At 49.8% G+C, this 25,329-nt stretch overlaps 2 protein-coding genes and 1 long non-coding RNA gene across 6 annotated transcripts in view; all 3 read left to right on the forward strand.

Annotated features, from left to right (window-relative positions):
• Nucleotides 1-25,329, forward strand: part of LOC135299814 (zinc finger protein 271-like) — a 593,489-nt gene that overhangs the window by 178,720 nt on the left and 389,440 nt on the right. The window lies entirely within an intron of this gene.
• LOC135298394 (uncharacterized) lies at nucleotides 1,387-3,953 on the forward strand. The gene is made up of 3 exons (XR_010360371.1): nucleotides 1,387-1,893; nucleotides 2,458-2,495; nucleotides 3,869-3,953. It is a non-coding gene; the product is annotated as an uncharacterized LOC135298394 (long non-coding RNA).
• Nucleotides 6,173-24,996, forward strand: LOC135298370 (serine/threonine-protein kinase PAK 3-like). 4 transcript variants are annotated; one of them, XM_064415931.1, is made up of 18 exons: nucleotides 6,173-6,855; nucleotides 7,054-7,223; nucleotides 8,039-8,110; nucleotides 8,441-8,563; nucleotides 8,842-8,967; nucleotides 9,543-9,684; nucleotides 11,849-11,912; nucleotides 12,730-12,778; nucleotides 14,010-14,119; nucleotides 14,948-15,065; nucleotides 15,900-15,999; nucleotides 16,424-16,620; nucleotides 16,951-17,085; nucleotides 18,612-18,814; nucleotides 18,995-19,134; nucleotides 21,378-21,468; nucleotides 21,849-22,169; nucleotides 24,930-24,996. In XM_064415931.1, exons 1-14 carry the CDS (start codon nucleotides 6,537-6,539, stop codon nucleotides 18,654-18,656), a joined length of 1,770 nt encoding a protein of 589 aa, XP_064272001.1. In that variant the 5' UTR covers nucleotides 6,173-6,536; the 3' UTR covers nucleotides 18,657-18,814; nucleotides 18,995-19,134; nucleotides 21,378-21,468; nucleotides 21,849-22,169; nucleotides 24,930-24,996. The 4 variants fall into 4 exon arrangements, with proteins under 4 accessions (XP_064272001.1, XP_064272002.1, XP_064272003.1 ...); XM_064415932.1 differs by lacking the exon at nucleotides 21,849-22,169; XM_064415933.1 differs by lacking the exon at nucleotides 16,951-17,085.

The following is a 25,329-nucleotide window of genomic DNA, read 5'->3' on the forward strand; positions in this document are numbered from 1 at the left end:
TTTTGCAAGCAGTGCATGTTTGAAACTATTCCCTGATCTCTAGCCTGGAGGAAATTAGGGTCACCCAGAAACATCTTAAAGCTTCAGGATTATGACACCAGTAAGGCACAAATGTGGGGTCTGTAGATCCACAGGCATTCCTCATCTAATCAGACATTTCTTGAAAATTGTCCTGACTTTCCGTGTGACACGCAGAGGGAATTTGCATCAGGACAATATGCAACCTCCCAGCTGTCACATGTGGTGTCTGACCAGCTGCTCTCTCCACTCCACTTGCTGGGCTCATGCCAGAGGTGGTCCTGGGGCTGGGAAACACCTCGACTTGTGTAGAGCCCTTCCAAAATGCTACCATGGCTGCAAGAGCAGGCAAACAGCAAAAGCCCAGATCTTTCTCCATTCTTTTTAGTTTTTAACTGGGACCTGGTGGTTTTTCCAGGCACTTTCTGTTCGTGCTCAAGAAGGTATTTTTAGGAGGGGGAAAAAAAATTGTTTTCAAGGGCAGAGGAGAGGAGGGGGAAGGAAGCTTCTGAACTTTGGAAAGCTTGTGGTTGCTCTGTTTTCCTGAGCCTGCCTTGCTAAGGTGTGCCCACCAGCTGAGCTATTTGGACTCTGCCTCATAATTCTCTTTTAGGTGGGACTTGCCCATTTTGGTGGTTTTCCTCCCCCCACCAGCTTCTACATTGTCCCACATTGGGATTTAAGGTTCTTTTCCTTCTTTCTGTGTGTCCATTGGAGTCAGATCCCCGTGACTGCCAGATGCATACTGCAGGGAAGCTGCCAGAAGTGAGGCACAGGCCCCAAAGGCTTCTTTGAGGTGCTGTAATTGTGCAGCAGCAGTGTGCTGTGTGTGCAGCAGGTTGGTTACTTGGCTTTTTCCCCCCACTTAGGTGTCATTCTTCCTTCAGCAAGCCCTACAGTTTGCTGGTTGATGTTAGCCATGCAGCAAATGAGTGGGAATGACAGGCATTCCAGCTGAGGGAACTCTCCAGGATATTAGCAAAGCACAATTTCATCCACAGCATTTAAACAAATGTTCTTGGTTTTAGTCAGAAGCACTGCTGGGCAAAAGGGCACATTGCCTTTGGCTTCCTCACATGCTGGCTCTTTCTGAGTGTTCAGCTTGGCATACAGGGTGAATGGGCTTGGTGCCTGTTGTGTGTTACTCTGGGATCCTTTGAGCTGTGGGTTATGGACTGCAAGGGGGTTTTGTGCTGCTTTGGGGCAGAGGAGAACTTTCTGGGCTTTTCTGTTGCATTAGCTGTAGAGGAGGTTTGGTTGCCATGCATGAACTCACAGAGCAAGCCAGAGCAGCTGCTATTGTGATGTCAGCAGAGGGCTGCCACGTCACAGCGTTGTCACCAGGAGGTTTTCCTGGTGCCTGCAAGGCCTCAGCGTGCAGAGCAGCTCTTGGCGTGCTCCTTGCAGGAGGATCACCTCGTCTGAGCTGTTCTCAGATTACGGCCAGTGTTCCTTTTTCTCTGTATTTTCTTGCACAGTCCTTGGACTTGTGCAAGTGTCCTGTTTTTCACCTTTTTACTTGCACAGTCTCAGGACTTGTGCAAGTGTCCTGTTTTTACCCTTTTTACTTGCACAGTCTCAGGACTTGTGCAAGTGTCCTGTTTTTCCCCTTTTTACTTGCACAGTCTCAGGACTTGTGTGTGTCCTTTTTTTCCCCTTTTCATTTGCACAGTCCCGGGACTTGTGCAAGTGTCCTGTTTTACCCCTTTTTTACTTGCACAGTCTCAGGACTTGTGCAAGTGGGGTTTTTTTCCATTTGTGTTTCCTGGCCTACGGACTCGAGCAGCCCTGCTCAAAGGATGGAGCGAGTCCGTAGAGCAGTCAGCAGCGCCTTTTCATTGGCGGCTTCTCGGAAAGCTTTTCTGCATTTGGCTGGTAAATAGAAGTTGTTTTTTCCTTTGGGGCTGCACGTTGGAGCTAAAATGGCATAAAGATGCCATGTGTTTGGTAAAGCTCCTGTCAAGAGCTTCAGCTGGAGAAGGGGGTGTCTCTTGCCTAGCAGAGTGTAGGAATCTCCAAAATGCAGACTGGGAGAGCCTTGTAGGCATCCTCCCAAAAACTGTGCAGGTCTCTCCAGAACTGAGGAAAAGCATCTTTTGCTTGCATTCCATCCTTAAAGGATGTGCCTGTCTAACTGGACCTCCTCTGTGTGCTCCAAGAGCCATTGGCTCTGCGCTGCAGGGCAAACTGCCGAGCACTTTGTGTGTGCTCCTGAAGCCTGGAGCTGGGCCTGTGCTGTGTCCCAACAGAACTGCAAGTGCTGGGAGGGGTTTGGTGGAAGGTTTTGTAGGGAATTGTTTACAGCAACCACATGGCACATGCTGCATGCAATTTACAAAAAGAAAAATGCTCTCTGCTTGGGTGGGCTTGTTCTGTGGGATTCCTCAGCACAAACAGTTTTCTAACAGCACCTGGTTCGTTTTCCCTTGCCCCTGGCAGCTCGCCTCAGAGGTGGAAGGAGTCCAGCGCGCGCTTCGGTGAGTGGGACGGGCACCCTTGACATTCCTGGTGTCTGAGGAGTGTGGAGAAAGCTGTGGGCTTGGCCTGTTGCAGTACAGTGCCAGCCTGGCAGGCTGAAAGAAAGTCCACATCAGCGTCTGCATGAACACTACCAGAAGGATTCCATCCCTTTCCTCCTTTTCAACTGAAGAGGTTTTAACTAATGGAAGTCAATCTTTGCAGGCAGGAGGCTGCATGCTGATTGTAGCCAGCCTGGAATATCTCCTGCAGAGGCATGCACAATCCTGTTTAAACATTAGACTTATCAGCCCTTTTTAATTGAGTTTTAATGCCTGAGCATCTCACTTTTATCCAAATTCATGACTTGTGCTTAGGAGAGCTGAGGATAGAGCTCAGGAGAAATCAGGCTCTAAATGACAGGTGACTCCCTGTCCCTCACACTGCTGCCTGTCTGCAGAGCACCACAGCAGCAGCAGAACCTCCTCTGGCTTGCTCTCTTCCTCCAGAGGCTAAAGGGGACACAAAGGACAACAAACCTCCAGGTGTTGTCAGTCCAGGGCCTGAGCATCCTACAGCAATCAGTGGCAGCTTTGGTTGGTTGAGTGCAAAGCTTTGGGGCAGTGCAGAGCTGCAAGTTTCTGAGCAGGCAGCCCTTGCCCTTTGAGGCTGAGGACGCTGTGGGCTGGAGTCCTGCCATGACCTCGCACTTCAGCCCAGCCACTGACCCATGAGAAATGGCATCTGAAAATTGACATGCAGGCATCATTTTCCTGGCATTCTCACAGGGACTGTGAACTTCCCTTGGTGTCAGAGAAGCGGTAGCATGATGTCCTTTAGTGCTACTGGTGTGGAAGTCAGCTCCTTTGTGCACAGAGTCTATGCAGGCTCCTTGCTGTCAGCAGAGAGAGGTCCCCAGGTGCAGTTCCCAGCCTTGTGGGGTGCCGAGGAGCCGCTGTTGCCTGCAGGGACCCACCCCTCTCCACGCCTATCTAGGTAGCTACAGGCACTGCTTCAACTGCCCCCTTAACTTTGACATGACCCAAGTGTGTTGAAAAGACTCCTGAGCAGCTCTGCATGGCAGAGACAAAATCTGTCTGTGAAGGGCTGGAATGCAGTTCCTCTTGGCTGCTCTTGAAGGTCTGAAATCCTGAGGGGAAGCCAGTTGAGCAGAGCTGAGCAGGGAAATGTTCCCTGCTTCTATTCAGACACTCCCAGAGCAACTCCAGGGTTAGTTGGGACATAAACACCACATCAACACCACATAAACAGCCCCACACAACAGCTTTTGTCTTCAGGAGGGCTGCTGCTTGCTGCTTCTAGCAGCTCTCAGGAGCCAACTTCCCTGCTCCTGATTGCTTGTTTGTGCTTTTTCCCTGCCTATTCCTTGCAGGTCCCGCTAGGAGAGGATCTTGCCAGTCAGGACTCCTGGGCCCAGGCAGGAAAGGCGGAGCGGCAGGAGAGCACGGATGGAGTGCACGGCGCCCAGGAGTTCAGGTGTGTGTTGAGCTTTCTCGCTTTCTCTGAGCAGGGGTGGGCATTGCTGGGCTTTAGGAAGCCCAGTGTCAAAGAACAAATTTGGCTTTCTCCTTGTTGGACTTGCTCAGCAAAGACGGGGGGAGGCAGCCCAGGGCACGTCTGGCTGCTGAGCAACCTAGAGCACAGCTGCCTCCTGGGACTCACTCCTTAAACCTTGACAAAAAGCATTCCTAACTAGACCAGAGTAAAAGCAAGGGAGGGTCAGGCTGGGCTTAAGGACAGCAGAGCATTGACCTGCAAAGGCAGTCATGCAGCAGAACAAGTGTCTCAGAGAGCTTGTGTAGATTGCACCCCTGGAAATTCAGAACCCCAGCTGGATGGGGCCTTGAGCAGCCTGTCCAGATGCTGACCCCAAGTGCTTGGAACTGAAGACTGGGCTAGAGGCTTCCTGGGATCTCTGCCAGCCTAACCATCCTTTGATAACTGGATTGGAAAATCGTCCCCACCTCCTCCCCAAGCTGTGGCTTGCAGGCTCTTTCCTTGTTTCACTAGTGAAAGCAAGAGTAATTGTGGCAGTACTCATCTCGACTTAGCAAGCATGTCTTAGCCATAGAAGAACTTTTGCAAGTCCAGTATCCACTGTAATCAGAAAGGAGTGTAAGAGCTAGCAGGCAGGAAGCTGTTACGCTGAGAGTACCTGAGCTTTCTGGAAGTGTTCTGTGGCTTCTGGAAGCTTGTTTGACTTCCTCAGTGGTGACTCTTTCACCTGCACAAAAGACAAAGAGAATGCTGGTCTAGGGAGGGAATTGCAGCATTCTCTTGAGGTGGAAGTAGAGGGCTGTTGGAAGCCCCTGAGACTGCCTTGTGTGGGACATGGTATGCAGTCCTGGTTTGCAAGGAGACTGTGTTGCAATTAAAGGCTTGTTTGTCTGTCTGCTTGCTGTAGGTGGAAGGAGTTGGCTGCATTTGAGAGAAGGCGCCACTCCTCACTGGAGAGGGCGTCTGAAGTGGCGGCAGCGACAGCGGAGGAATGGCAGCCTCAGAGGGATCTGCTGAAGGAAGCGGTTTCTCTGGCTGTGCCAAAGGTACGCTCACCTTGTTCCTAGGCAGCACTTGTGGGAGAGGGATTTGTCCTAGCAAGATCCCCCCAAATGCTGCTTCTGGCAGCAAGCTGAGACCGAGGCTGTGTTGTTGTTGTTGTTGTTCCTCTTGAAAAATGGTGCCCCCCCACTGCCAGGTTTTCCGCTGGCAGCGGCCAGCCCACAGGGGTCTGGAGAAGCTGCTGCAGGAGTTCTCCCGCCAAGGGCACACCCTGTCCCAGGTGTGCAGAGAGAAGGCGGTGCTGGCACAGGAGAACGCTGCCCTGGAAGCCCGACTGGCAGCCACGGAGCGGGACCTGCGAGGCCTTTCAGAGCAGCTGGCAGAGGCCAGGTAAAGGCAGGGAGGAGACCCTGGGTGGGACATTACTGAAGGTCTGTAGTTACAAAGGTGGTGAGCATTATGCCAGGATTTACTGCCTGCTGTGTGCTCTCCAGATGTTTCTTGGGCAGAGAAGCAAAGAGATACGAGCAAAAAGGGAAGGATACTGTGATGTGAATATTACTTTTCTGCCAGCTCAACTCTCAAAGCTTTTTTTGGGTGCCTGCTTGGGACCCCTTGCACATTCCTGTGACAAGTGCAAAGCAAGCCAACTTGGCACTCAGTTGAGGACCAGGAACACTGTGCAGATGTTTGCTGAATCCAGAAGTTTCCCTCTGGTTTTGCTTTCTCCTTCAGTGTATCTGACCATCAATCTTTGCTTGCCAAGTTGTTTGACATGGGGTTTTTGGAATTCAAGGCTCTTAGATGTGTTGTGAGTAGGGCGCTGACGCTTCAGGTGAAGCTGGAGGGTCATGCTGAAAATCTTGAGAGCCTGCAGAGCTGACTCTTGTGATGGATGGTGCAGAACCTAGAACTGCTTACAAACAGCAGCAGCAGCAGAAGGGAAAGGTCTTGTGACTTCTTGACAGTGTCTGGGGATTCTTGCTGCGCACTGATTCTTGCCCACTTGTCCAGTCACCTCTGTAACCTGTCAAGGATCTTTTTGGCTGATTGTTCTTCCTTTTTAAAGAGTGCCCAGATATTTGGGCACTGCTGGCTTAGTTAGCCAAAAATAAAGGTAGCAATTGGTCTTGTTCATCCAATTCCAGTAATTTAATTGGCCGGATATCTGTCCCTCCTCCTAGAGAGTTGTTGTGCAGATAGAAACCTACTTCTGGTTTCCTACTCATGCTGCTAGAAGCCAGAGGTTTTGCTATATGGTTTGGTGAATTCCTTAGTCCCTTTTACTTAGAGAGTGCCTGGCCAACAAAGTACCTATACGTCCACTATGAATGGCATGAGCATTGAGGAGTCAGCCAGGAGAGCCCTGTTCTGTCCTGCACCTGCAGAGTGACTTGGAAGTGCTGATGAGCTCAGGGCTGTGAGCAAAGGCTGGGCTTTTGTCCCTTTGCAGATACTTGGTGGGCACACCCGTGTGTGATAGGTCAGGCAACAGCAATTTCAGCTTTGGTTGCTGAGACCAAACTGAGCTGGGCTAGGTCATGAGGAAAGGCTGCCCAGTCACCTGGAGGGGCCTGATTTGCTATGTAAAGTGGCAAAATAGTCCTGCTGTATCTGAGTTTCCATGCAAGCCATTTTGCATACTAAGGTGTAGGGATCTTAAGGCACATCTTACTGGAGAAGCTGCCCCTGTGTGCCAGGAGCAATTGCTCTTCATCTTCACGCCTTGTAGGTCAGAGAAGGAGAGCCTGCAAAGCAGCCTGCTGGAGGCTGAGCAGCACATATGGGAGCTGGAGATGGCCAGGAGCCGTGTGGAAGCCCAAGTGTGCAGGGCCAGGCAGGCCAAGGAGGCGATACTGGGTGAGAGCCTGGTGCGCTTTGTTTCTGCTGGTGGCCCTGCCCAGTGCAGTGGCTGCGAAGGCAGCTCTGTGCCCAGGGCTTCTGAGCAGTGAAGCAGCTGAGGGCAGGTCCCTCCTTGCCTGAAACTGGAAGGGCTTAAGGCCAGCAGATTGCTCTGCTTGTGGAGTGTCTGACTGCTGCCGTGTGTCATGTTTGCAGAGGATGTGAGGGGCCTTCGTCGTGAGCTGCTGGCTGTAAGAGCTCTCAGCCAGCAGCAATGTGAAGACATGGCTGAACAGCTCCGCTGGGCACAAGAACAGTGCTGCAAGGCTCTGAGACTCTGGCAATCTGCCCAGGAAGAGGAAAAAAGGAATCTCATGAGAGAACTGGTAAGAAACAAGAGGCCCCTGAAGATTTCAGGCAGGTTTGGTGGGCTGGCTCAGCAGAAGAGCAGCCTGAGTATGTGACATGGCCGCAAGCATCTGCTGTAGGCCAGACGTTGCTGGGCCAGGCAGCAGGGGCCTTCAAGGGCTCATACTTGAAGGCCTGTGAAGAGCCAGAGGACAATGCTGGGACAGTATATGCATGCACAGGTTGAGGATGGGCATCAGCCAAGTTCCCCAGGAGGCTGGGTGGTCGCCACCCAAAGCATGGCAGCGAAGGGGCAGGATCTTCCCCACAGCCTTGTGCCATGCAGCAGGCGGCTGCTGACCTTGCTGCCAACTGCAGTCCCAGCAACCGGGTTCCTTGCTTTCTGTCCTCCCATGGTGGACAGATGTCTTTGGGCCTGAATCATATGCAAGAGGCCCCGTGTTGCTGGTATTTCAGCTGGTGGCCTGCCTTGTGACTGGATCATGGAGGCGCTGGCCTCATCCTCATCCTGCAGTCCATGTGCACCTCTTCCTTGATCAAAGGGCAGGGGGAATGTGAGCACAGAGCCTCTGAGAACAGGCAGAAATGCTGAGGAGAGAGGGGCCATAAAACAGGCAGCCATGAGAGCAGGGAAGGAAGGTGGCATCTCCTTCCTTCCACCTGCTGACACTCCCTCTACATTTTGGGTTAGAACAGCATTGCTGGAGGGCACAAAGTCACGACTCATGTGCACTTTCCAGTTGGGGGGGTTGTTGGAGGGATGGAGCTTCCATTTCTCTCTGTGGGGAGCATTGCTTGGACTTCATCAGGAATTGTCTCTTCCCCTCATCAGGAGAGACAACTGGAAGAGCAGCATGTGGAGGCACGGAAGCAGCTGGAGGAATGGGCAAACTTCCTGGTGGAGGTACAGAGGGAGCAGGAGAAAAGGCTGCTTGAGATGAAGGGGGAAATTGGCATCATGCAAGCTGAAGAAGAAAAGCTACCAAGCAGAGGCAGTCAAGAGGCACAGAGTGTGGAAAGAGAGTTTGTGTGCTGTTTTGGACTCCTCTGTGCTCCCTATGGGCACTGCTTCCCTGGGCACTGTCTGTCTGGGTGGCATTGTCTCTTAGCTGGCCCCTTAGAAATACGAGCATGAGAACAAAATGCTTTTGGAAAGCGAGAGCACATCAGTCTTGGTTGCCACACAAGTGGAGTGTGGGAAGTTTAAAGCCATCTTCTCTTCCTTTGTGTGCAGATGCTGCAGGAAGAGCAGCGTCAGAAGATTGCTGTCATCCACAAGGTGTACCAGCTGCAGAGAGAGCTGAAGCAAAGTGAGCAGCTGAGGCAGAAGCTGAATGAGCAGTGGCAGAACGGGCAGGTGAGCCTGAGTAGGCAGGCAGCAGAGGGAAGGGCAGTGATGGGGGCAGGAACTGGAGATCTGAGGAAGGGGAGGCAAGGACTACTGCAGGCACTGGAAGCACAGAGCCTGGCAGGCTCCAGTGCTGAGCAGCAGGAAGAAGAGCTGGGATGGAAGGGTGAGAGCTGGGTAGAGAAGCAGAAAGAAGTGGCTGAATAGAAGTGCTTTAGAGACTGGAAAAGAGGAAACCTGAGTGTGATGGCAGGTGCCAGTAAGATTTCTCTTGATGGAATATCAAGGTCATGCTGCAGGCTGAGCTGCAGGAAGCTGAGAGGAAGATGATGGCAATGGAGAAGAGGCACCAAGAGGAAATGGAAAGGATGCACAAGGTCCTGCTGCAGTGCAGGCTGGCTGAAGAAAAGCAGGTGAGTGAAAGAACAGGAGGCACTGCAGTCCTGCAACAAGTGGTCTCTGCCCTTGCTGCCTTTCCCCTGCAGAGCAGCAGTGGATGGGGGCAATGTCTCTGACCGCTGTGCTCTGTGGGCTCCATGGCAGCTGGACAGAAGGACACTTCCTGGGCTGCTGAACCTCAGCTGCTGCCCCGGGCAGCAGGGCAAGTGCTTTGGCCAGTGGGCCAGCAATCCTGTGAATGTATTTCTGCTGGCCTCTTAGTGCTCCCTTTGTTTTTTGAGGGGTTTGTTCAGGTGAGCATGGTGACCCACGCAGATTCTGAGCAAGTTGTCCCTGTCCATGGTGACTGCAGTCCTCAGAACGGGCTGAAGTGTAAAGTTGCTCTTTTCCTTTCACGCTCTCCTCTACGGCTGGCTGTGACAAGCTGTAGTCTCTGACTGCTTGTGTGGGTTTGACTTGAGGAGGAAGAGTTGACAGCTCAGCCTGCAGCCTAACACCAGTGCTGTTCCTAAGGGCTTGCCTTTGAAATGCTCTGTCTGGGACATCTCTGCCAAGCACCTTTCTGACACAAACAAATTTCTTCTCCCAGGTGGACGCAGGATCTGCCATCGAAGCTGCTGGTGCAGCAGCATCCTGCCAAGAAGCCTCCTCTCCACAGCCTGAAAACCAGAGCATGAGCAGCTCGGCCCACTCAAGCCAGGAGAGAGAGAAGCAGTTCCTGAAGCTGCTGAGTACGTCCTGGGGATTTCTTGTGTGACTGAGCAGTGTTTTATGGTGTGTGTGCCTCAGCATGGCCTGGAGCACATGTTCCTCCTGCCTTTGGTGTCAGACAGACATTTTGGACTCCCTACAGAAGCAAGTGTTGTGCTTGGGGGCAGCCAGGCAGCACTTTGGGGCATTCCTTTTGCCTTTGAGGGCAGCTGGGAGTGGGTGGGCTTTGCCTGAGCTTCCCTGTGCAGTCAAGACAAAAGCAGGGATTGTTTTGCAAGCAGCAGAAGGCTGCAACCCAGCCAATGACTCCGTGAAGGTGTGTGTGCTAGTCTGGCCAAACTGATGAGAACATTTGGCTTCCTAGATTCCCTTTAGACTCCTGACCTGTCACCAGCCATTGGAGACAAAATACTTCCCAGAACTTGATTGTCTGTGGGGCTGGTTTAATGCTGGTGTTGTTTTTATGACTGTTAGTATTTCTACTGTTCCTTCTACAGTTTGGGTTTGATAAGAATTCTACATTTTGGTTAGCCTGACCTCCTGGAAGATAACATGAGGTGACAGCACAGAGAGAGAAGAGGTCTTTTCAATGTGCCTTAAAAGTTAAAATGTTACATTCTTAGAACAATCCCGAGGTATCAGATAGGAAGTGTTGTTTTCATTGTGCCCCAAAAGAAGAAGGACGTTTTTTTACAATCCCTGTTGGATATTTTAGTTGTATGCCTAGGAAGATGCATCAAAGAGACACATCCATGTGGCATTTCCAGATAGAACTGCCCTGCAGGCAATTCTCAGGAGGAAGCCTGCAGCCCCTCTGCTGCATGTTCCTGCAGTACCAGGCACTTTGTCACTGCTAATGCCCAGCTGATAAACACTCTTGGAATACTAAGCGTTGGCCTCAATCCCTGCACAGATTCCTGCACTCTAGGAAAGCACACCAAGCCCTTGGTGACTCTGCAGTACAGCTGAGTTGCTTCTTACAACTAGTAAGGGCTGCCAGTGCAGTGCTGTCAGGGACTGACGGGTCAGGCACAGAGCAGAGCCCAGTTTACTCAGTGTCTGCCATCAGCTGTTGGGACAAAAGGTGGATTGATTGACTCCTCTGTGGGTCTGAAGAGAAAGACAACCATGTTCTGCCTTGAGTGGGGTCAACAGCTTGTAACAGAGCTGGGTGTGCCTCTGGCTTCTTGACAGTGGCTGTCAGTGGCCGTTCGTGGGCTTTGCCAAGCTTTTTGTCATACCTGCCCTGTCACTGACAGCTGCTGTGCCTGCAGGGGCTGGAGCCTTCCTCAGCTGTGGGGTTGCAGCTGGCGCCCCATTGCTGCAGCTTTGCCTGGGCTGGTGAGAGGATCAGCATCTCCTTTGTGCAGGTGTCTGTGTCACGGCAGCGCCTGAGGAGCGGCGCTGTCCTTGTGACCCGTCTGGGCTGTGCCCTTTGGGAAGATGGGGCACGTGGGTGCTCTTCAAGGGGCTGAGTCCAGTGCCAGTGGCTGCTGCAGCCCAGGCTGAAGACCAGCACTTGTAGTTCTTCACTGAATGAGGAACAGGCAAAGTGGTCTTCAGAACTTAGCCTGCTCCTAAATAAAAGGGTTCTAATTCTTAGAGTCATTGTTCTTGGATGTAGCATGAGCTGCTGTTCTCTGAAAATGTCAAGGCATTCTTTAGGCAAACTGCTGAGAGGAAGGGAACATCCCCTCCTCTCCTGGAATTCACTTTGCAATATTCTTTCTGCTCTGCAAAAAGCAGATGTTGATAAAAATTCATCCCAGATCCCAGGGTGCATTGAATCTTTGGAAGTATGTAATCTTGTGCTGAATCTCACAAGAGAGTGTTTCTTCCCAAGAAAATGAAGGCTCCTGATTTTTCAGCCCTCCTCCCCATTTGTAGATGACAGCCGCTTGCCTTGGTGCCAGTTTGTCTTCTGATTTCTGTCTGCTCTGATGGTTTTTCCATGGGCTTAGTTTCCCTTCAAGGCAACCCTGCAAAGGAGTGTGGGAGAATCAGACTCTGTGCAGAGCTGCCTGTTTTGCTGGGGCTGCTGTTGTTGTTGTTCTTGTTGATGTTATCGTTAGCCAAAAGACCACAAATTGCTCAGAGCCCCAGAGAGTGGAGCTGGGTTTCAGATCTCCTGCAAGCTCAATCTCTCTGTTTTGAACTTTGCTTCTTGCATTTTGTTTCTTTCAGGGTGTGTGGTGAGTGTGGAAGATCCAGAAAAGAAGTACACTGGATGGGAACATCTTGGCAGTGGGTGAGTGCAGTCACACTTATTTCTACAGAACCACAGGCCAGGAATTTTGGTGGTGCAATGGCACGTGGGAAGTCAGGCAAGCTGCAAGCATCTTGAGAGCCTGGCTCCAGATTGTCCCTGTCTCACTACTGAGGCAGTACAAGGCATCATCAAAGATAAGTGGATGCTGACAATGTCTTGGCTGCCTCAAGGAGCAGGACCTGGAAGCCCTCCTGTCCCTCCAAGATGTGGCACCAGTTTGCCTATTTTCCCAGGAGACATGGTTTTGTATGATTCAAAGTAATATGGCCACACTCATGAAGGAAGGAAAACCTGAGAGAGCAGGTTTTGTGTGTTGTTTCCCACCAGACAGCTGTCAGATAACAGCTCTCAGTAGCATTTCTTAGTAGTATTTTTCTGGAAACAATATTCAGTGGTCAGGAAAATAAGAAAGGCTGTGTGGCATTGCCTGAGTTTGGCAGGTAGGATGAAAAGAGAGCAGTGAGAAGGACCAGCAGCACTGTGTGTTTCATTGCCTGGAAAGGCACGTCACAGGCACATACACAAGAAGAAAAAGGCAAAGAAAACCCCCCCACATGCATAACCTACTGTGTACATTGGAGATTTCTAGCAGCCCTTTTTCTTCCTGTGGGAGCCAGCTTTTCTCTTGGACACTCTGCATGGCAGAGGGCTGCTGGGCTGCTGTGCCCTTGGCTGAAGAGTAGACAAAGCCCAGTGTTTTAGAGCCACTGCAGGCAGCACAGAGGTCCTGCCTGGGCTGCCTTTTGCTCCTCAGCACTGAACAACTTCTCTGTTCTTGCCACTGTTCTGATTCTAGGGGCTTTGGAGCTGTTTATAAGGCCTTCGACACTGCCACAGGACAAGCGGTGAGTGCCCGTGCAGATCTTGCAGCTCTTGAGTGCTTTCCCTGTGATGTGATCTGTGGCCAGAGCTTTGGGCCGCCTGTCTGTGCTGCAGAGGCTGTTCTGCAGAAGCAGTCTGTCTAGAGGCAGGCTGCAAAATGCATTTGGGACAGACTTTGTCCTTCCTACCTACCTGAATGAATGCAAGGATGGCCGTGGTCTCTTTCAGAGGACACGCTAGCTTGGACTTACTGGATAAATATGCATAGATTAGCTGATGGCAAGAGCCATCATTCCAGCCCAATTCCTCTTAAGCCCAGGATCAGACACAGATATTTTGTTTTCTATCACGTGATTCAGTTGGAAAATACAATGCAAGCCCTTCAGAAAGAGAGATCTTGTCTGAAGCACAGTTTTGCCTTTCAGTCCTAGGGAACCTAGTTCACATACACACACACCTACACACACAGAGGGACACATGCACAGATGAATGAGAAGAAGTTGATGAAGAGCCTTAAATAATACAACCTTGTGTTGATCCTGTGTTCCACTAGAGAGATGCTCTCTGTTCTGAACAGGCATGGTGGTGTCTTGGAGAGTCTTGCTGCTCTTTGGGGCTAGAAGTTCCAAGTCCTGAATTCTCCTTTTTGACTCTCAGGAAATACATTCCATCTTCCTTGATAGTAAGGAATTAGAGAAGGTAGTTTCTTATCCAGCTGCAGAGCTGTGCTCAGGAACTGCACTTGGAGGGAGGTCTCGGAGGCGTCCAAAAGCCCCAAGCCCTGTGCTTAGAACTTGGGGCACATCCATAGTGTACCACAGAAAGAGGTATTCATTTTTAAACCCATTCAATAATTTCAAGTCTAAAGATTGTTCTTCAAAGTTGCAAAAGCCAAACTGAAGAAGTGAGGATGTGCTGGGATTGTAACTTTACCTTGAGTCACTTTGCAGTTCTTTTTTGACAGCATTTTCCCCATCATGTTTTATGTGTTTACTCTGGCACACAATTGAATTGGCAGCCGTCTCTTCACAGGAGCAAAATTACTTTTGGCTTCCAAAGCGTGTGTAAATGATAATAGTAGTGCTAAACAAAGTCTGTTTGAGAAGCCTGCGGGTGCAGAGGGTGGTGTTAGCGCTTTGTGGTTGATGGTTTAGAGTCCCTTTTTTCCAAGGTGACAAGGCATCCAGGCCCATGAGTGCCAGAGAAAGAGGCTCTGGTCATGTCTGTCCCTAAGAGCTTTTGATGTCATTGTAGGTGGCTGTAAAGGAACTTTATCTCCAGCACCAGGGCTGTGAGGGAATATTAAAAGAAATCCTGCTCATGAGAGAAAATAAGAACGTCAATATTGTCAGCTACTTAGAAAGGTAAGTAGTTCTGGTGATTTTCTGGGAATGTTCATTTCCATACTTGCAAGGCAAAGATTTAAAAGCTCTTTAGCCACTGGCAGAAAATGGATCTTTCAATGAACATCAATCCACTCCTGCACCAGGCATGGGAGGAGTTTACATTCTGTCCCCATGAATGCTTCCTGACATAAACAGCTTGAAGATTGATCTCAGAAACCTGGCTCTCTTACTAAGCCAGCAGCCTGTATGTTCACTTGCTGCATGTGGTTTTGCTGGTTTGGGGCATGATTTTTTCCAAGTGTTGGAGGAGAAAACATGCCAGAGATTATTTCCCTTGTGCTGTTCCCACTATTTTCCATAGCCTTGCATGCCAAAAGACTAGGCTAGGAGACACATAATTTGCCAGGTCTGAAATTGTTTTCCTGTTTGTGACTGTCCTTTCTGCAAGGTTTTCCAAAGGGTGTTGGCAGTGCTGCACACCCATTTGCCTTTAGTAAAAGTTGTGAAAACTGTGTCTTCTTGCTGCTGGAGGGAATGGTGCAATTTGTGTCTGAAGATGATGAAGCAGCTGCTGGGATGTGCCCACTTCCAGATTTATCTTTTTCCTCACTAAACCTCCTTTTTCCCACTGCTTGCCACCTAAGCCGTCTCCTTTTCCATGGATGTGCCTTCCTCCTTTAGGTGGCACAGATGGCAGGCACTGGCTAGCCTAGGTGGAGTGTGTCTTCATTTGATTCCATCTTCATTTACCAGTGACCTGGAAACAAAACTCAGCTGTAGTCTTTTCTTCCCCACAGCAATTTAGCTGTGCACGTTCAGCTCCACGCTGTTGCTTTCCTCTTGCAGCTACCTTGTGGATGAGGCTGTCCTGCTGGTGTTGGAATATATGGATGGAGGCTCCTTAGCTGATGTGGTCACCGTGAGAAGGATGGCTGTAGGACACATAGCAACAGTGTGTCGGGAGGTAAGGGGTCCTGCTTGTGCTTGCGAAGGCTTGGACAAGGCTAGTCCTTTGAAAGCACTGCAAAGTGAGTGATTCCATGTTCAGAGCTTTCTTTCTGTGTTGCTCTTCTGCTTCAGAGAAGAAAGAGCATCTGGACTGAACTGCCTGCCAGTGTCCCTGCCCTTCCTGTACTCTGTTCTTCACTCTTATCCACCATCATTGAACTCTCTGTCTCTTTTTCCTTTTTATTTTCTGTTCTGCACTTTGCCTCCCCAAGCCTTTGCCCAGAGCCTTTGTGCACTGCCTTCTTTGCCTGTAAGTGCAAAGGTGCTGCTGTGAGAGTTTTAAACCAGAGGCCAAGCCAAAGAGAGACTCATCTGCCACAGGTCTCCACTCCAAAGGATGGCATGGCACCCAGCATGGTGCTTGCTGCTGAAAACTGACAAAGGAGCTACTTCCAAGTCTGCTGTCGAGGCAGCCGTAGAACCCTTGTCCTCCAGTCTCCCGCCCGACAGTGATCTCCTTGGTATCCAAGGCAGGGACGTTTTCCTCTTTTGGCAAACCATTGTTTGTCGTCCGGACGGGGAGAGCGCATCCGCTGCAGCAGCGCTCATTCTGACTGGCTTTGCAGGGGACAGTCTCGAGCAACGACTGACTGATGTTTCCCCCTCCAAAGCAAATATGCCTTCCCTTGGAAAGATCCTGCTCTCCTAGTGCTGCAGCAGCAAGCTCTTCCTCCTGCCAGCACTCACTGCTCCTTGGAGATCTGTGAATCTTCAGGAGCAGCCTCCTTTTGCATGTGATGAAATCAGATCAGGCTAACTTTTGGCCTCCTGTTTCTTTTTCCCCTGGCAGTGCCTGCAAGGCCTGGCTTTCCTTCATGCCAAGCAGGTGATCCACAGAGACATCAAAAGCGACAACATCCTTCTGGGCCGGGATGGCTCCGTCAAGCTGGGTGGGTATTCCTGCTCAGGCGCAGCGCTGCGGGAGGCGGTGTGGGGCTGCTTTGGAGAGGTGCCGGGTGCCAGCAGTGGCTGCTGAGAGTGCAGGGAGCGCTGTGCAAGCCCAGGCCACAGCTGGAAGGTGCCGAGTGGTCTAGAGAGCAACCAGGTATCCAGAGTAACTTTGGTTTGTGGGTGTTCCTTCCAAAGGGAGAGAGTTACAGTGTAAACGTTCAGGGCAATGAGGAAAAGCCAAGGTTTTGTAGGAGTCATGGGCGGGTTGTCACCTGCACAATTGCCCATGTCCTTGGCTGCAGCCCTGAGGAAGGAGAGCCCAGCTGCTTTTCCAGATTGATTCAGCACTGCATTCTGGGACTGAGAGTGAGGAACCCTTTTCCTTGGTTTCCTACTTGAAGCAGTGTTTGTTTTCCTCCTCAGCTGATTTTGGCCTCTGTGCTGTGCTCAGCCCTGAGCACAGGAAACGGAGGTCGATGGTCGGGACCACTTACTGGATGGCACCCGAGGTGGTGAGAAGAGAGCCTTACGGCCCCAAAGTGGACACCTGGTCCCTTGGCATTGTGGGAATAGAAATGGCCACAGGAGAGGCTCCTTATATGCAGGAGACCAGTGACAAGGTAAGGTGCAAATGTGCTCAGATAGCCGTGTCCTTCTGCTCCGAGTCCATTAGAGAAAATCCCATTCCCACAGCTTGGAGTGCTTCCAGCAAGGGCCACTTCTCAAAAGGTCCCTGGGGCTCACATCAGCTGTCAAGGCAAGACCTGGTGCAGCTTGGAATAGCTGGGGCTGCACTGGAACCTTTTTTCCTTTGGGAGAGAAGGCTCATCTCTAAGTATCTGGTAGGCAAGAAATTGCCACTGCAGACTGGAGCTTCAAAGATGGGGTCTAGGTGAGCCCTGAAGGATATGGAAGAATCACATAGAGTCTCATGTTTCCTTTTGCTTCAGGCCAGCTACCTGATAGGCAAGCAAGGGGTTCCAAATCTGCACCAGCTCAAGCTACCCCCTGGCTTGTGTGAATTTCTGGGCTGCTGCCTGCAGATGGATGTGGACAGGCGAGGCTCTGCCAAGGAACTTCTGCAGGTACAAGGCAAAGCGGCTGCAGGCCAAACAGCTGTTCCCTGCCAGGGTTTGCTCCTCGGCCAAACTCCAGGGAATCAGATGGGCCCCCCACAGAGTAATCTCTGCTTTGGGTGCTTTTCAAATGAAAGCCAAGTAGGCTCTTGATTGCTGAGGTTAGAAGGGCCCAGTGAAGGTCATCTAGCCCAGAACTCCAGCCACTGGCAAGGACATCTTCAAGTAGATCAGGTTGCTCAGAGTCCCATCCAACCGGAGCTTGAATGTTGCTGGGCTTGGGGCTCCTCCCAGCTCTCTGGGCAGCCTGTGCCAGTGTTCCAGCACTCTCCTCACAAACAGTTTCTTCCTCAGAGCCAATCTGAATTGAGTGTCTTTTAGCTTAAAGCCATTCCCCCTTGTCCTCTTGCAATTGGCCCTGCTAAAAGATATCTCCCCAGCTTTCTTAGGAGCCCCTACAACTATTGAAAAGTCTCCTTGGGGCTTGCTCTTCTCCAGGCTAAACAAGCACAAGTCTCTCAGCCCTTCCTCAGAGGAGAGCTCCCCCCTTCTGGTCATTTCTGTGTCCCTCTTTTGCTCTCAGGTGCTGTATTCAGGTTTGCCTGGTAGCAAAGGAACTGAAGTATTGCAATGCTGGGGACGGGGGCTTGAGGAACACAATGAAAGCAGTCCCTGCCAAGCGGTTTTAGATTGGTCTGTGGGAAGGTGGGGGCTGGGGTGGAGCTCACTCTGAGCATCCGAGGGCAGCCAGCTTGTCCCTCCTGGCCCACCCTTGGAGGTTTCTGCCAGCCAAACAGGCACAGCTGTGCAGGATTTGTGCCAGCCCCATGTGCTGCCTGGCCCCATCAAGTAGCTGAGAATGGCTGTGGCTTTGCTGCCAGGTTTGGTGGCAGACAAGGAGCTGGTGACCGGGCCACTTCCTTGGCTGTGCCTGCTGTGAAGGAAGATGCCAGCCAGCACAGGAGGGAGTGGGGTGTGCTGAGGCAGACACTGCTCTTCCTGCAAGCCAGAGCTGAGCACATCTGCACCCTGCTGCTTGTGTCCTTGCTCCTGGCTTGCTGCTGAAAACCTGCATGTCCAGCTTTCCTGAGATCAACACGTGGGATCAACATTTTTCAGAGCTCTTGGGAGTCTCTTGAGGAGTGCCTTTTGCCATATATCTCTCTTGGACACTCAAAGAGCCCATGTCTGTAGAAAAAAGGAGCTTAAATAAGTCTGCTGACTTTCCTGAAAGGAATAAATCCTTAGGACAGCAAGCAGCAATCCCACAGTTATAGGAGGACAAAAATCCCAGCAAGTGACGACACCATGAGGAATGGACTAGTGCAGTTCTGGGCTGTGTTTGCCTGTGACAGCAGCATGCTGGACATGAAGGCAGATGTGCTGCTGGTGCCCTCAGCCCCATGTCTGTGTATTTCTGGGTGCTGGAGGAATCCAGCTCGACCCTGTTAGGAAATCAGTTTGGAAAAGAATGGTTCCTTTTTCCTTTGTCTCTTTTAATTTGGTTTGTTTTGTTTCTTTTTCCCTTTGGTCAGCATCCATTTCTGCAATCAGCAGAGCCTCTCTTAAGCCTCTTCTGACAGCCTGATTGCTGCCATCCCTGCAGCAAGGGAATGCAGGAAGCAAAGGAAATGAGAAGGACCACGTCAGCACTGGAGAACAGAGCCTCTGAGAGCACGTAGGAATCCAGAGAAGAGAGGGGCTAGGAAAGAGGGAGCCATCAGAGCAGGAAAGGAAGGTGCCATCTCCTTTTCTCCCACCTGCTGAATTTCTGCTTAGGACAGCATTTCTGGAGGGCACAGAGTCACTACTGATGTGCATTTTTCTGGTGGGGGGTGGTGTGAGGCAAGAAGCTTCCACTGATTATTTGGGGAGCTTGTCTGGGACTACATTGAAAGTGTCTTCCTCCCCTCACCAGGAGCTGGAAGGGCAGCGTTTGGAGGCACAGTAGCTGCTGGCACCATGGGCAAACTTCCTGGCAGAGGTAGAGAAGGAGCAGGAGAAAAGGCTGCTTGAGATGAAGCAGGAAGTTGCCACCATGCAAGTGACCAAGAAGAGGTACGAAGCTGAGGCAGTCAAAAGGCAAAGGGTGTGAAAAGAGAGCTTGTGTGTTGTTTTGGACTGCTCTGCACTCCTTATGGGCACTGTTTCTCTGGGCTCTGTCAGTCTGGGTGGCTTTGTCTCCCTGCTGGCCCTTGGTAAACAGTGCTGGAGAGACCTTTGTGCCATGAGGGAAAGGAGCGGTCAGGTGAGAGACTACCAGAATGCAGGTTTGAGGAAGGCAGGAATGGCACTGCAGGCCCAAAGATAATGGGAAAGGCAGAGCTGTGTCTCAGAAGGAGGGAGGTCCCCCAGAATGCTCCCTGCAGAGCCAGGCTGGAGCTGTGGGAGCAGGCTGGCTGTCAGGCTGCTGAGGAGGTGCCTGAAGCTGCTGAGTACGTCCTGAGTGTTCTCTGTCTGATGGACCAGTGCATGGTGTGTGTGCCTCAGCATGGCCTGGAGCACATGTTCCTCCTGCCTTTGGTGTCAGACAGACATTGTGGATCTCTACAGAAGCCACTGTTGTGCTCAGGGGCAGCCACGCAGCACTTTGGGGCATTCCTTTTGCCTTTGAGGGCAGCTGGGAGTGGGTGGGCTTTGCCTGAGCTTCCCTGTGCAGTGAAGACAAAAGCAGGGATTGTTTTGCAAGCAGCAGAAGGCTGCAACCCAGCCAATGCCTCCGTGAAGGTGTGTGTGCTAGTCTGGCCAAACTGATGAGAACATTTGGCTTCCTAGATTCCCTTTAGACTCTGACTTGTCACCAGCCATTGAAGACAAAATACTTCCAAGAAATTGATTGGCTGTGTGGCTGGTTTAATGCTGGTGTTGTTTTTATGACTGTTAGTACATCTATTACTCCTTCTACAGTTTGGGTTTGATAAGAACTCTACATTTTGGTTAGCCTGACCTCCTGGAGGAGCATATCAGTTGACAGCACAAATAAGACAGGAAGAGTTGTTTTCAAAGTGCCCCAAAAGAAGAAAACAACCACACTTTTTTTTTTTTTTTTAAATCCCTGTTGGATATTTTAGTTGTAGATGCATCAAAGAGACACATCCATATGGCATTTCCAGATAGAACTGCCCTGCAGGCAATTCTCAGGAGGAAGCCTGCAGCCCCTCTGCTGCATGTTCCTCCAGTACCAGGCACTTTGTCACTGCTAATGCCCAGTTGGTAAACACTCTTGGAATACTAAGCATTGGCCTTAATCCCTGCACAGATTCCTGCACTCGAGGAAAGCACACCAAGGCCTTGGTGACTCTGCAGTACAGCTGAGTTGCTTCAAATAGTAGGAGCTGCAGAGAGGCAGAGAGGACTTTTATAAGGTCACTTCCAGTGAGGTTTATTTGAGCGCCCCAAAGGGGAACCAGAGACAAATATGAGCCATGTCCTCTGCACAAGGTTTAAGCGGGGGTGGGTACAGGGTCCGTAGCAAGGGGCAGGGCAAAGGGAATTGGCTCTCAGGGAAGAAGGGGCCATCCACCTCTTCCTGACCCCCTCTCTTTACATATTGTGACTAAACCACTAAATGTGTTTTTTTCAATGGAAGTCTTGCTGGATATGAATGGAGATACTTGGTTGTTTCCAATTGGTGAAACATTAATATGGCTTAAAACTCATGCGGCAAGGGAATAATTCAGCTCTGTGCAAAAAGACATTGTTCAGCTCTAATTGCGTGCTCACACCCAATTCAGGAACAATCATATTTCTCTAGTGTGCATGCAGCAACCATAATGAAGATTTGTTTTCTGAAATGTCTGCCCATAGGTAGCCAAGTGGAATCCAAAGGAGAATTCCTTCAGTCTGAAGGAACATCTATTTCAAACCCTTCAGACTGATTGGCCTGGCTACACTGACACAGACAGACAGAATTTGAAGTTAATATTCAGTCGTTCAGAGAACGGGAAAAAAAAAGCCCTGGAAATGAAGCCTAGATTCTTAGAATATGCTGAGGTAGCAGGGACCTGCCAGGATCCTGGTCCTGCACAGACACCACGAGAATCACACCCTGTGCCCAAAGAGTTGTCCAAACGCTTTTTGAGCTCTTTCTGCAGTGACCACTGGCTTGGGGAGCCTGTTGCAATGCTCGAGCACCCTCTGGGCCATGAATGTTTTCATGATATCCTGATTAAGCTCCCTCAATTCAGCTTCATGCTGTTTCCTTGAGTCCTGACACTCAAGGTCTGTTTTCCTTGCATGGAAAGAACTATGACAGTTGATATTCAGGCTTTTTAACACGAACTATTGGATCATCCATACAGAAAATCAGCTCCATCTCAGAACCCCACCAACACCAGTCAAGTGACATCTCTGGGACCTTCTGAGAGAGACGCTCCAGCAAGACCTGCTCAGGTATTTTGTGCATTTTTAACCTTCTGGACTGTATGGTAAATTTTAGCAGACTTGCTGGTGGTGTAAAAGCTGTGATGTCAATGTGCAGGACCTTCCCTTTTCGGGAAGTTTTGATGGAGCTCCTGAATGGGAATGTCTTTCTCTCAAAGCATTTTAGCTCCAGACTTGAAGTAGGACTTGCTAAGTGCTAGGATGAGAAAGGAGGGATGAGATAGAGCCTGTATTTACCTGCAGTTTACTTGCTAGTTTGAATGCTCTTTTTAGTTAAGAAAGATGTGTTTTCAACCTTGGCCAGTTCAGAAATGCTGCCTTTTCAGAATGGGAGCAAAAGCTGACCCTGCTCCTAGGTTGATGAACAAATTATGTTGTCATTGTTGCAGAAACGGCCTCTGGCTTCTGAATTTACCAGTCCTGTGATGAGGAAGAAGAGGACAATTGGTCACTGGCCCAGTCATGTCCAGGCAGCAGCTGGTGGCCACTTTTCTTCCTTCTTTCTGCCTTCCACATCCCTTTGCTTTTTGGACATGCTTCCAAGTTTTGGCTCCATTTCCCCCTGCACTCATGTGGTGCAAAAACGAGAGAAATTTCAGAGTTCCATCATCCCAGCACCTGCCAGAGTGCAGAGGAGATCCCCAATTCAAACAGGAAGAAAAATGAATTGGGAAGACTGAAGCAGTTGCATCCCTTGGATTTCGATGAAGGTATTAATGTGCTGGTTTCCCTGACTCCTGTTTTCATAACTGTGGTGTAAAGATTTGGTTATTAAGGTGCAATTAAGGTGCAAGCGCACCTCTTTCCACAGTCAAGAGTAAAAATGTTATTGAACAGGAAATGCAAAGTAGGGAGATAGAAAGAAATAAGAGAAGAGAGGCAGAGTGAGGGGAAGAGAGAGACATTCAGTAGGAAGATATCATCCCCACATGGGCCCTCTGTCATCCAGCTGGTCCTTCCTCACCCTTGGTCTTCTCGGTGGTGGGGGTTCCCAAGTCTCTCTGGGGGTACCACCTTTATACTGACCAAGATTGGGGGATCCACAGGGTGGTCACAGCTGTCCCCACGTCTTGGGCTAGAAGCCATGGAAGCAGTGATTCTCCTTACCCACACTCTCTACAGTGGAGTTTCTGTCTGGTGTCCTAATTCCAAACCTTCATCTCTGCTAGGCCAAGGCTTAGTGCTTTTCTTCCTGCCATCTGTGCTTCTCTCATATTCCTCTTCTGGTGGTTCATTATATGGAAACATCCTTCTTTGACAGTGTTTGGAAATAGTTAATTGTGCTCTTGCACCTTGTGACAAGGGAGCTTTGAAAGCTGGCTCTGGATACACAAAGGCACTGCTCTACATCACTGCTCTACCATTACCCCTGCTGTATGGTCATGAAAAATCAAGAATTTTTTTTTTCCTGCCATTAGATTAGATTGTATCTCTTGCTTTAAAAGACAACAACAGCAAAGCCCAGAACCTGTGCTGCTGGAACCTTGTCTAAAATGACATTAAGTTTTAGAAATTCTCCCTCTAAGTAGTGCAAAAACCAGTTGAGGACAAAGAAATGTGAAATTGCTTGCTGTTGGGAGAAGCTGATTAAAATGAAGAACCAGGCATTATAAAACCACAGGGAATGGGTTATTTCTTTCCATTTGATTTCTAGTAAACTGACCGTTGACTGAGACACCGCTTTTTCCATCAGCAGATTTCCAAGACTGCATGCTGAATGCACAAACCTGTCACACATTGATTTCAGACTAGTTTACTGAAACAGTCAAATCTCTGTGATTGCATGGTTTTTCACTGAACTCAGCCTTTTCATGGAAACTCCAAAGGCTCAAAACCTGGGGTGTGGTTTCCTGGAGATCTGGATTTGAATGGGGCTGTGAGTTCCTCTCCATCCCAGCTGCAGAATTTCCTTCTTCAAAAGCTGTGGAAGTAGTACAGACTGAAAACAGTGTTGAAAAGCTAAACATAAAGGCATAAAGAACACTTGATTTCTGATGACAGGGACACAGGCAGTAGGGCAGAGTTCAGTTGCTTTGTTAAATCTGTGGCTTGTCTCTTTTGGAGGTTGACCTTGCAGATTCCAAGTTGGGTTTGGCGTGGAGGCAGGTTTAGAGTATGCAGATGCCTCTTGCAAGTGCTGGTGTGCTTGTAGAGACAGGTGCTTTGAGATGGTCTTCCCACATTTCTTCTGGACATGCACACGGCACCTGCAAACCTTGGGATGCCTTTGAAGGATTTCTGCTTGAATCCATAAACACATGAGCAGCTTTTAACAGGAGGCAGTAACAAAATTCTGCCCAGATGGTGAAGGAAAAATCTGTTCTGTGTTTCAAATTGGGGCTCAGGCTGAAGCTTTTGTGTGGACTGAGCCATGAGAGCAACTGCACTTTTGGAAATTAAATGCTCACAGCAAAGGCAAGTTGTATTGAACATGCTCTGACTATTGGTATTTCTGTCCAGCTTTATTACTATATTTACACTTCTTTTTATACTTCTGCTATACCATGTAATAGTTTGAACACTGAAATCAACAAAAGCAAATGGAATATCACATGACAGCTCTTTCCTCAAAAATTAAAGCTCAGGTGGCCTAAAGATTGGCAAGAATGGCTGAGTTTGAACAAGATTACTTTGTGTAAATAAGGGCAATGGAAGCTCACAAGGAACATAAAGGATCCTGTGGGTCTTTGATGCTTGGCACAAAACCTCAAGTGGAAAGCAGAGATTACCAAGATCCTGAGTGTTCCTTCCTGTTTCTGCTGACTTTTCCTTATGGCAGCTCTTTTTATTATCATCGTAGCTCTTCAACATTTCTTTGGAAAGAGGGCTTTGAGGTTATGTGTGCAATGCTTCCCAAATGCCTTTGGAAAGAGCCAAAGGGCAATTCACAAGTGCAGAGCTGTTTCCAACCCCATCCTGCCATGTTAATCTGTTTTGGCTGCAGGTCATTGGAGCCTTAGTGCCAGTAAGCCAAATAGAATGGAACTGGCTTTCCTGCTGACAAGAGTGCAGGCACTCCTCCAAACTTTGGGCCCTGGAACTGGCAGGGAATTGGGGATAAAACATGGTGTGAGAAGAACTCAGCTTCCTTCTTCATTTCTTGTTAGAACCTCAATGTTGGTCTCTCTCAAGCTGTTGTCTTTTGTGAAGCTGCATCTGTTGCTGCAATAATTGAATGGCTCTGCAGATGACACCTCATGCTTTATATATGACAAATTATATAGCTGGGGCTAACACTGTGGGAATGCACAACCTGTAGGATAAAGTGGCCATTCCCTCTTTCTAAACCCCAGGACAGGCTACTGTGGAGAGGGTTGTGTGTGCCCCATTAATAAATGTTACTGCTTCTTCTAAATAATTTATTGTGAAAAGAAAGGTCTGCAGGATTTTTCTCAAGAATGTCCAATGGGGATCCTTTGGCCTTTTAACGATCTCCTGACGAAGAGTGTCAAAATTCTGCTTTTCTGCAGGAACAAGAAAAGATCCTTCCATTGCCTCCACATGCTCTGCAACAAGCAACCAAGCAGACTACTTGAGGTGAGCCAAATAGCAATTCACTCTTGCCACTCTCAGTGGGGTGCAGTGTCCATCTCTTTGCTGTGCTGAAAGGATGAGTTTGAGCAGGTTTTGTTGGGCCTCCAAGGCTCAGAGCAGAGATGAACACCGAGGTGGGTTAGGCCCAGACGGGCCCTCCCTTCCTGCAGTGCAGCTGCACAGGCTCAGCTGCAGCAGTGCTGCTGCATCCCCTCATGGCATTTGCAGGAGAGGAGGGAGAAGTGTGTGTGTGGTATAAAGCCCTGGAAACTGCTCGCAGCTTGTGTCAGGGTAGTGGTGTTGGCAGGGGCAGCCAGGCCTCCTGCAGCTCTGGGG

Source organism: Passer domesticus, chromosome 4, assembly GCF_036417665.1.
Source record: "Passer domesticus isolate bPasDom1 chromosome 4, bPasDom1.hap1, whole genome shotgun sequence".
Lineage (NCBI taxonomy): Eukaryota > Metazoa > Chordata > Aves > Passeriformes > Passeridae > Passer > Passer domesticus.

Excerpts from the sequence above, each read along its gene's own strand:
- LOC135298370 (XM_064415931.1), top strand. The coding sequence starts at position 6,537 with ATGAGGAAAGGCTGCCCAGTCACCTGGAGGGGCCTGATTTGCTATGTA. Across the intron at positions 12,779-14,009 it reads ACACTGCCACAGGACAAGCG|GTGGCTGTAAAGGAACTTTA; the intron begins GTGAGTGCCCGT and ends ATGTCATTGTAG. Across the intron at positions 14,120-14,947 it reads ATTGTCAGCTACTTAGAAAG|CTACCTTGTGGATGAGGCTG; the intron begins GTAAGTAGTTCT and ends TTCCTCTTGCAG.